This window comes from Meriones unguiculatus, chromosome 18, assembly GCF_030254825.1.
Source record: "Meriones unguiculatus strain TT.TT164.6M chromosome 18, Bangor_MerUng_6.1, whole genome shotgun sequence".
NCBI classification, from domain to species: domain Eukaryota; kingdom Metazoa; phylum Chordata; class Mammalia; order Rodentia; family Muridae; genus Meriones; species Meriones unguiculatus.
The window spans coordinates 50,282,714-50,294,404 of NC_083365.1; the positions used below are offsets into that span (position 1 = coordinate 50,282,714).

At 40.1% G+C, this 11,691-nt stretch overlaps 1 protein-coding gene across 1 annotated transcript; it reads right to left on the reverse strand.

The window, feature by feature from the left end:
- Positions 1-8,942: 8,942 nt before the first annotated feature.
- On the reverse strand, positions 8,943-9,954 carry LOC110541423 (olfactory receptor 4X2-like). The gene has a single exon (XM_021628175.2). The coding sequence runs from the start codon at positions 9,927-9,929 to the stop codon at positions 9,000-9,002; it is 930 nt and encodes a 309-aa protein (XP_021483850.1). The 5' UTR covers positions 9,930-9,954; the 3' UTR covers positions 8,943-8,999.
- Between the last annotated feature and the right edge of the window lie 1,737 nt (positions 9,955-11,691).

Here is an 11,691-nt window from a genome sequence, read left to right on the forward strand (position 1 = left end):
AGTATACACAAGTGACCCCCAAGATTCTACCAGAGAACTCCTATAGCTGATAAACACCTTCAGCAAAGTGTCTGGATACAAAATTAACAACAACAAAAAAAGTCAGCCAGTCTGGAAGATACCTGATAAGAAAGGGTCAGGTGAAAGGGGAGGAGGTCCTCCTCAATCAGTGGACTTGGAAAGGGGCAAGGAGGAGATGAGGGAGGGAGGGTGGGATTGGGAGGGAATGAGGGAGCGGGATACAGCTAGGATACAGAGTTAATAAAATGTAACTAATAATAAAAATTAAAAAAACAACTTAATTTCCTAAATATATAGACACATTTGTTTAAAATTGAGTGAAATAAAGCCGGGTTGTTTTCATGGTTATATATGGATGATAGAAATGCAATTAAGATTTTCCATAATAAAGCATGGTTCTCTGATTATAAAAAAATTCAGTAGCCCTCCTTTATACAAGTGACAATAGGGCTGAGAAAGAAAATAGGGGGCATTTCCTTGTAAAACTGGAGATGGGACTACTAATAGGGAGGGATATGAAGACTGAAGTGACCACCTCCTAACCAAGGAGGACTAATGGAGAGAGGGCAACAAGAATGCATGGACAAAGCCTTTGCTCCAAAATTTCTCTTGTCTACAAAAAATGCAGGGATAAAGAGGGAACAGAAATTGAAGGAGTGTCTAGCCAAAGATTGGCCCAACCTGAGACCCACCCCATGATAGAGAGCCAGCCCCTGACACTATTAATGATACGCTGTTGTGCTTGTAGACAGGAGCCTAACATGAATGTCCTCTAGGAGGCTCCACCCAGCTGTAGATTGAAACAGATGCTGGGACTTGCAGCCAAGTGTGGGGAGCCTGTGGAAGTGTTGGGGCATGATGGAAGGACCTGGAGGGGACAGGAACCTCACAAGAAGACCAACAGAGGCAACCAACCTAAATCCATGGGGGCTTACAGAGACTGAGGGATCAACTAAGGAGCATGCATGGTCTGGACCTGTGTGGTCAAAGGGTGGCTTGGTATTTATGTGGGTTGCCTGGTGAGTGGAGGGGGTACTTTCTGTTTCTAACATGGAATCAGTAGAGAAAATACAAACCAGGAAAACCCTGGAGATGGAAAACTTAGAAAATAGATTAGGAACTATAGAGGTAAGGATCACCAAGAGAATGCACGAGAGAATCTCAGGCATTGAAGATACAATTGAAGAAATTGGTAAGTCTCTCAAAGAAAACATTAAAATGGAAAAGTTCCTGACACAAAACCTCCAAGAAATCAAGGACACCATGAAAAGATGAAACCTTAGAGTCACAAGAATAGACAAAAAAGAAGATTCCAGGCTCCAAGGTCCAGAAAATATTTGCAAGAAAATCATAGAAGAAAATTTATTCAACCTAAAGAAAGAGATGCCCTTAAATGTACAAGAGGCTTACAGAACACTAACTAGACTAGACCAGAAAAGAAATTCCTCTCAGCACACAATAATCAAAACACTAAATCTACAGAACAAAGAAAAATATTAAAAGCGGCAAGGGAAAAAGGCCAAGTAACACCTAAAGGTAGACCTATCAGAATCATACCTGACTTCTCAACAGAGACTATGAAAGCCAGAAGGGCCTGAGCAGATGTCATGAGACACTAAGAGATCACAGATGCCAACCCAGACTGCTATACCCAGGAAAATTTTCAATCAACATAGATAGAGAAAACAAAATACTCCATGACATATCTAAATTCACACAATATCTATAAGCAACCCAATACTATAGAAGATACTAGAAGGAAAACCCCAATCCCATGAGAACAACTACATCCAAGAAAACACAGGATGTAGATAACTTCACAATGACAACAACAACAAAAAAATCAAAAGAAAACAAGCACACAAACACACTATCACCACCAAATTCACAATAAAAGAAACTAACAATCATTGGTCACTAATATCTACCAACATCAATAAACTCAACTGTCTAATAAATGGTTATTTAACCATTATTAATGGTCAGTAAGCATAGACTAACAGAATGGTTGCAGAAACAGGATCCAACATTCTGCTGCATCCAAGAAACACATCTCTGCAACAAAGATAAACACTACCTCAAAATAAAGGGCTGGAAAAAAGTTTTCCAAGTGAATGGATCCAAGAAGCAAGTTGGAGTAGCTATCCTAATATCTAATAAAATAGAACTTCAACCAAAATTAAACAAAATAGATGGCGAAGGACACTTGATCGTTATCAAAGAAAAAAAAAATCCACCATGAGGACATCACTATTTTGAACATCTTTTCCCCAAATGTGAGGGCACTTGTATTTGTAAAAGAAACATTATTAAAGCTTAAATCACACATTACTTGTGGAAGTCTTCAACACCCCACTCTCATCAAGGGGCAGATCACTGAGAAAGAAGCTAAATAGTGAAATACTTAGGCTTACAGAAGTAATGAATCAAATAGACCTAATTGATATCTACATAACTCTCACCCAAACACAAAAGAATATACCTTCTCAGCAACTCATGGAACCTTCTCCAAAATTGACCATATAACCAGGCACAAAGCAAGCCTCAACAGATAACAAGAAGATTGAAATATTCCTTGTATTCTATCAGACCACCATGGTTTAAAGCTGGACGTCAACAATAACAAAAATAGCAAGAAGCCTACATGTTCATGAAAATTAAACAACTCTACTCAATGACAGCTGGATCAGGGAAGAAATAAAGAAATTAAAGAATTTCTAGAATTCAATGAAAATCCAGGCACAACATACCCAAACTTATGGGACACAATGAAAGCAGTGCTAAGAGGAAAGTTCATAGCACTAAGTGCCTTCATAAAAAAAAATTTTGAGACTTCTCATACAAGCAACCTAATGGCACATCTGAAAGTCCTAGAAAAAAAAGAAGCACACACACACACACCCAAGAGGAGTAGATGGCTGGAAATAATAAAACTCAAGGCTGAAATCAATAAATTAGAAACAACAACAACAAAACTATTCAAAGAATCAACAAAACAAAGAGCTGGTTCTTTGAGAAAATCAACAAAATAGACAAACCCTTAGCTAAACTAACTAAAAGAAAGAGAGAAACTATCCAAATCAGCAAAATCAGAGATAAAGGCACATAATGACAGACACTGAGGAAATCCACAGAATCGTTAGGTCTTACTTCAAAAGTTTATACAGCACAAAACTGGAAAATCTAAATGAAATGGACAATTTTATTGATAGATTCCACTTACCAATGTTGAATTAAGATCAGGTAAATAAATTAAATAGCCATATAAATCCTAAAGAAATAAAAGCAGTCATCAAAATCTCCCATTAAAAAAAAATAAAGGCCAGAGACAAATGGTTTCGGTACAGAATCCTACCAGACCTTCAAAGAAGAGCTAACACCAATACTCGTCAAACTATTCCACAAAACAGAAACAGAAGGAACATCACCAAACTCATTCTATGTCACCTAGATACCTAAACCTCACAGACACCCAAAAAAGAAAGAGAATTTCAGACCAATCTCCCTTATAAACATTGACACAAAAATACTCACTAAAATACTTGCAAACTGAATCCAAGAACACAGCAAAAATATCATCCACTATGACCAAGTCGGCAAGGGTAGTTCAGTATATGGAAGTCCATCAATGTAAATCAATCATATAAACAAGCTGAAAGAAAAAACTACATGATCATCTCCCCAGATGCTGAAAAAGCATTTGACAAAATCCAATACCCTTTCATGTTTAAAGTCTTGGAAAGATAAGGTATACAAGGTGCATATCTAAACATAGTAAATGCAACATTCAGCAACCCTATAGCCAACATCAAACTAAATGGAAAGAAACTTAAATCAGTCCCACTGAAATCAGGGACAAGGCAAGGCTGCCCCACTATCTCCATATCTCTTGAACATAGTTCTTCTTGAAGTTGTAGGTAGAGCAATAAGAGATCAAGGAGATACAAATTGGAAAGGAAGAAGTCAAAGTACACTATTTGCAGATGATATGATAGTATACATGAATGACCCCAAAAGTTCTATCAGGAAACTTCTACACCTGATAAACACCTTCAGCAAAGTGGCTGGATATAAAATTAACAACAAAAAAAAATCATTAGCTCTCTTGATTACAAAAGACAAATGGCTGAGAAAGAAATTAGGGAAATAACACCCTTCATAATAACCACAAATAACAAAGTATCTTGGTGTAACTCTAACCAAAAAAGTCAAAGACTTGTATGGAAAAAAAAACTTCAAGAAAGAAATTAAAGAAGGTATCAGAAGATGGAAAGATCTCCCATGTTCATGGCTCGGTAGGATTAACATAGTAAAATGGCCATCTTTCCAAAAACAATCTACAGATTCAATGCAATTCCCATGAAAATACCAACAAAATTCTTTACAGACCTTGAAAGAACAAGTCTCAATTTCATATGGAAAAAGAAAATACCCAGAATAGCGAAAACAATGCTCTGCAATAAAAGATCTTCTGGAGGTATCTCCATCCCTGATCTCAAATTGTACTGTGGAGCAACAGTAATGAAAATAGCACGGTACTGGCATAAAAAAGATTAGTGGATCAATGGAACTGAATAGAAGACCCTGAAATAAACCCACACACCTATGGACACCTGATTTTTGACAAAAAAGAAACCAAAACCATAAAATGGAAAAAAGATAGCATCTTCAACAAATGGTGTTGGTCTAACTGAATGTCTACATGTTGAAAAATGCAAATAGATCCATATCTATCATCCTGCACAAAATTCAAGTCCAACTGGGAGGGAATGAGAGATCGGGACACGGCTGGGATACAGAGTTAATAAAATGTAACTGATAAAAAAAAAAATTAAAGTCCAAGTGGATCAAAGATCTCAACATAAAAGCAGACACATTAAATCTGTTAGAAGAAAAAGTGAGGAAGAACTTTGAACTCATTCTCACAGGAGATAATTTCCTGAACAGAATATCAACAGCTCAGGCTCTAAGATCAACCATCATTAAATGGGACTTCATGAAACTTTGAAAAGCTTCTGTAAAGCAAAGGACAATGTCAACAGAACAAAATGACAACTTACAGACCAGGAAAAGATCTTCACTAACCCTACATCCGATAGAGGGCTAATATCCAGAATATATGGGGAAGCAGCATTACCAGGCCACAGAAGAAGACAATGCAGCTACTCCTGATGAGACCTAATTGAGTAGGATCAGAAGGAAGGAAAAGAAGACCTCCCCTATCAGTGGACTTGGGGAGGGGCATGCATGCAGAGGGTGGAGGAAGGGAGGGATTGGGACAGGAGGAGGGAGGGAACCACAGGGGGGATACAAAGTGAATAAAGTGTAATTAATAAAATAAAAAAACAAAAAACTTTAAAATAGAGATGACTATGACAAACTTATATGATAGACATGTGTAAAAATACTATCACAAAGTATACTATTTTATAAGACAATTAAAAAGAAACATTTTAACAATTAAAAGATAATAATGAAATAAAAAAAAGAACTCAAGAAATTAAACCCTAATATACCAAATAATCAAATTAAAAATGGGGTACAGAGCTAAACAGAATTATCAACAGTAGAATATTTAATGGTGGAGAAATACTTAAAGAAATGCTCAATGTCTTTAGTCATCAGGGAAATGCATATCAAAATGACTGATATTCCATCTTAAAACCATCAAGTTACAACACATGCTGGAGATGATGTGGAGAAAGAGGAACCTTCCTGCATTGTTTGGTGGGAGAGCAAACTTGTACAACTACTTTGGAAATCAATGTCACTTTCTCAGAAAACTGGGAATAGCCCTATCTTAAGACCCAGCTATACCACTTCTGGGCATATACCCCCAAAATGCTCCAACATACACCAAGGACATTTGCGGAACTATGTTACTAGCAGCTTTATTTGTAATATCCAGAATCTGGAAACAACCTAGATGTCCCTCAACGGAGGAATGGATATAGAAATTGCGGTACATCTACACAATGGACTACTACTCAGCAATGAAAAACAAGGAAATCAAGAAATTTTCAGGCAAATGGATGGAATAGAAAAGATCATCCTGAGTGTGGTAACTCAGACCCAGAAAGACACACATGATATATACTTACTTGTAAGTGGACATTAGTCATATAATATAGCATAAACATACTAAAATCTACAGACCTAAAGAAGCCAAACAGAAAAAAGGACCCTAGGGAGGATTCATTCAGAAGGGCAAACAGGATAGACACTGGAAGTGGTGGAAGAGAGGGAAAAAGATGGAAACCTACCACAGATGTCTTCTGAAAGACTCAATCCAGCAGGGGATTGAAGCAGATGCGGACACTCACAGAACTCTGTGGACACTCACAGAACTCTGGGGAGACTGTAAGGCGTCTTATGAAAGAAGGAAGGGATAGAAGGACCCGGAGGGAAAAGAGCTCCACACATAGATCAACAAAGCCAAAATATTTCGCCTCAGTGGGGCCTGCAGAGACTGATGCATCAACCAAGGGCCTTGCATGGAGAGGACCTAGACCCTCTGCTCAGATGTAGCCCATAGGCAGCTCACTCTCCAAGTGGCTTCACTAGTAAGGGGAGCAGGGATAGTCTCTGACATCATCTCAGTTGCCTGCTCCTAGATCACTTTCCCCTGGTGGGGTGGCCTTACTAGGCCACAGAGGAAGAGGACCCAACCAGTCATGAGGAAACATGATAGGCTAGGGTCAGATAAGGAGGACTCCCCCTTTTCAGTGGATTAGGTGAGGGGAATAGGGAGGAAGAAGAAGAGAGGGTGGGACCTGGAGGATATGAGGAAGGGGGTACCATCGGGATACACACTGAATAAATTATAAAAATAATAAAATAAAAATTAAATAAAATTTAAAAGAATGAATTTTAGGCACTTACAACAGAATATGCTAGCTGTGAATACACTTATTTGCTTCACTGTACTAATATTTTCATTGTTTATGTGTATGTATATATTTCATGCACATTGTATGCTTTAGCTGTGTTGCATATAAATAATATTAATATCTTCCTGAAATGTTTGCAAGCTGCTGACATGAAGGCTTCTGCAGCTGGGCAAGCCAATGAGACATTCCTAAACCCAAGGAGAGAAACACATGGTCATTGAGATAAGAAAATCAGCATTTGTCCAGATTCCTTATGTCCTCTACAGGTTTCTGCCCTACCGATGTCTTTGTCTAAGACAGGATCTGATCCAAGCTCCTATCTTACTCTCGATCACTGTTAATCCCCTGTGGAAGAATTCCTCAATTTCCTTAGTTGTCATACTTCTCAAGAGTAAAAGATAACTGTTAGACAGAATATTATCCAAGCCGAGTTCCCCAATGAGGAAGTGTTACAGCTCCCTACTTGGATATTAGGAGGCGCATTCTATCAGTTTATCTCATTTGGGAGGGTGAACTTTGGGCAGTTATAAAGGGGGTGGAAATAGTACATTCTCCCATTGAGACGAATAAATGCATTGTTGGGAGATGCCCTGAGACAGTTTTAAAACACACACGCGTACACACACACACACACACACACACACACACACACACACACGGCTTCAGTCTTGCACAAAGTACTATAGGCAACTGAGGGAAGCTGGGAGTGGGCGAGGTGGCCCTCCCCAGGGAAAAGCACACTAATAGATTGTCTAGTGTCTTATCCTTGAAATGTACATACATACAAGCTACACTGTATTTGGGAACATTACATGCATGCGATAACAATTAGTGAAAAAAGAGGCAATGAATTTTAAGAAAAGCAGGGACTGTTTAGAGAGAGGGAAAGGGAAGAAAGAAATGCTGCAATTATATTATTACCTTCAAATATTTTTTTATTAATTACACTTTATTCACTTTGTATCCCCCCATAAACCCCTCTCTCCTTCCCTCCTAATCTCACCTTCCCTCCCCCTTCTTCATGTATGCCCCTCCCCAAGTCCACTGATAGGGGAGGTCCTCCTCTCCTTCCTTCTGATTCTTGTCTATCAGATCTCATCAGGAGTGGCTGCATTGTCATCTTCTGTGGCCTGGTAATGCTGCTTCCCCCTCAGGGGGAGGTGATCAAAGAGCAGGCCAATCAGATTATGTCACAGACAGTCCCTGTTCCCATTACTATGGAACCCACTTAGACACTGAACTTCCGTGGGCTACATCTGTGCAGGGGTTCTAGGTTATCTCCATGCATGGTACTTAGTTGGAGTATGAGTCTCTGGAAAGACCCCTGTGTTCAAATTTTTTGGTTCTATTGCTCTCCTGTGGAGCTCCTGTCCTCTCCAGATCTTACTATTTCTCACTTCTTTCATAAGATTCCATGCACTCTGCTCAACAGTTGGCCATAAATCTCAGCATCTGCTTTGATAGTCTGCATGGCAGAGCCTTTCAGAGGCCCTCTGTGGCAGGTTCCTAGGTTGTTTCCTGTTTTCTTCTTCTTCTGATGTCCATCCTCTTTGTACCTTCAAATATTTTAATATTAGTATTTTTATTAGTTAAAAGAAAGTTGGGTTGCACCACCATGCCAAGTTTATACTGGTGATCAAAGCCAGGGCTTTGTGAATATCAGCACTGAGGCAGCTGGGCCACATCCCCAGTCTCTACTGTATTTAATTACAGGGTCTTGATTCTGCGAGGAGCACTTTGCAATTAAATTTCACAGTGCAACAAAGGCCTTCATATTCTTCAACAAGGTAAATTCACTATAGTGAGTGAGTTGGAAAGTAAATCTGAAGGTATAGCTGGACATTTACCTTTGCATATTTTTATATCATTGCTTACTGGGATAAAAAACTGAAACATTCTATAATGGCTAGTTGTATTTTATCCACAGCAGGAAATAATTTACAAGTGTTTAAAATGAATAATTTAGGATGGGCCATACAGAACAACTCTAGAACTAACAAGCCCTATAATTTTTATTTTTTCTTATTCTGCCCCATCATTTTGATCTCAACATCATTCCAAACCCATGGCAATGCACAGATCCCTCCCCTATTTTTGATCTACTTTAATCGTCCTGATCCATAGACTCTTCACGGCTTTCTTCACTTCTGCATTTCTCAGGGAATAGATGATAGGGTTGAGGAGGGGAGTTATCACGGTGTAGAACACAGTTACCATCTTGTCTACAGGCAGGGTTGCCGTAGGTCTCAGATAGATGAAGACACAGGGTGCAAAGAATAAGACAACCACAGCCACATGGGACCCACAGGTGGACAGAGCTTTGCGTCGTCCCTCAGAACTCTGATTTCTCAGATGATACAAGATGACCACGTAGGATGCTAAGAGGACAACAAAGCTGATCACGGACAGTGTTCCCCCATTGGCAACAATCAGCAGACCGATGAGGAAGGTGTCTGAGCAGGCAAGCTTGAGCACAGGAAGCACGTCACAGAAATAATGGTCAATGACTTTGGGGCCACAGAAGGGCAAGCGGAAGATGAGAAGGACCTGGGCAAGCGAATGCACAAAGCCACCCATCCATGCTGTTCCCACGAGGACCGCACACACCTGTCGGTTCATGATGCTGGTGTAGTGCAGGGGCTTGCAGATGGCCACATAGCGGTCATAGGCCATCATCGTGAGCAGGAACATTTCAATGCCACCGAAGAAATGCATGAAGAAAAGCTGTGTCATGCAGCCCCACACAGATATGGATTTCTTTTCAGCTATGAGATCCATGATGAGTTTGGGGACTATTGTGGAGGAATAACAGATTTCCACAAAGGAGAGGGAGCTGAGGAAGAAGTACATGGGGGACCCAAGACTTCTGCTGGCTGCCACAGTGACCACCATGAGAAGATTCCCCAGCACAATGGCTGTGTACAAGAGCAGAAATATCACAAAGCAAACTCTCTGCAAGTCTTGATTGGCAGTGAGTCCCAGGAAAATGAACTCAGTCACGTTGTGTATGTCAGCCATGAGGGAGCAAGCTGGGTGGTTTGATCTGAAATTATATGAAAGGTGAGGATTTAGTAACACGGAGAAGGAAGAGCATGCTGTGAAGAAAGAGAGAAAGTGCGAATGTATTGTGTATGGCTGGACTAATGGGGGGAACGGCAAAGTAGAAAGCTATAGGCGAGAACACCACCACTGCTTAAAGGACAATTAGAGACTCTGGGCTTTACCCTTCAGCCAGTGGGGCACCAGCAAGAACGGGTATTATCTGGTAGGTCATTCTGTATGTAGAATGTACAACTGTCAAAGGAAAAACAGATCAAGGGAAAAATAGACTTATTAAAAAGTTGTGTTTCCTCATGAAGAAGAGGCTGCCAGGACACGGTTTCCATCTGTGTTGCATGTCTTTCTGTTGCTTTTGACTGTTTTTAGTATTATTTGTCCTGCAATCTTCTTTTGTTATTTCTTCCCCTGGTTTGCAGAACAAAGTTTCTCCACCGTTTTATATATGGTATCAGTGTTTTCAGAATAAATAACACTGGGGCAGCTCCTTTGATGCTCAGTGTCCCTTAGGGGGACCAGAGCTCACCACAGATGTGGCCTGTGACTGTATGTCTTCTAATTCTTGTTCTTATTTTATGCTTGATTACTTATTGACCTTTTCCTTCACTTTAATCCATTTATTTTTCTTTCCTTTCCTGGCGCTTTGATTTCCTCCACTCTTATGCTTTTAGTGCCAGCGATGGTCCAATATCCTTCCTCCGGACCCAGCTATAATTTAGGGCATTGCTCAGACTGCATACTGACTAACTTAAAAACTATGTTTTTTTTTTTTTTTTTCCAGGATAGCTGAGACTGTGTGTATTAACAAAGCCTTTCCTCCAGTGAGACTCCACAGCACCTAAGGTTAGGAGCTGGATGATTCTGCCTGTATCACAAAATGTCTCTCCTTTACTGACCCAGACAAGTGATGGAGACCCGCACAGATGAGAGACAACTCAGAAAACACACCTCAAAATTATAGAAAAAGAAAAAGTGGTAGAGCAGACTTAAATCCTAGATTATTAGAAAATTTTCTCAGGAAGCTCCTTGTAGAGAAAAGCACTGAAAACAGCCCAACTTCTGGGTCCACGTCCAGCTGTTCTCAGGAAGTAACTGCTGCAATGTCTACAGAGTCCTTTAAGTTTTCAGATCCTAAAGAACCAAACTGTAACATGCAGACAGCACGTACCTCAGAGGAGGAGACCACAAGGCCTAGGCCCTGTCTAGCTCTCCCAGAAGCTAAGTCCTGGCCCTTGATTTCTTCAGTGCCTCCCAGAGATGAGAATCCTCCTCCCCAGCTCATAGGTCCATGCAGCCACTGGCCCTTCACTCAGGACATTTTGTAAGCATAGTACTTAATCACTGTGAATCAAACTACCTATTGCAGTGTGAACTCCTGGGGATAGAGTATGCTTGCTCTTCCCTTCATCTCAAAGGCTCACAGGAGTCAAGGTTATGAAATAGCATTCAGCAAAGGTCAGGAGAAGAAGTTAATAGTTGATATCTAACTTAGTCTCCTTAGTCTGGTGGTCCTCACATTGTAGGTGTTCAGTAAATTAAAAAAAAAATCCCCCAAGTATGAAACCACACCATAATCCTTCTGGAGTCCCACCCCAGGCCCAGCACAGTATTTTCCTCAAACATTCACTCAGTACACTTTCGAAAGTGTCACGTTTTTCATGACACCATTCACTTTACTTTCAAAGTGGAACGAACACTCATAACTAAATTAAGCCCGTGGCAC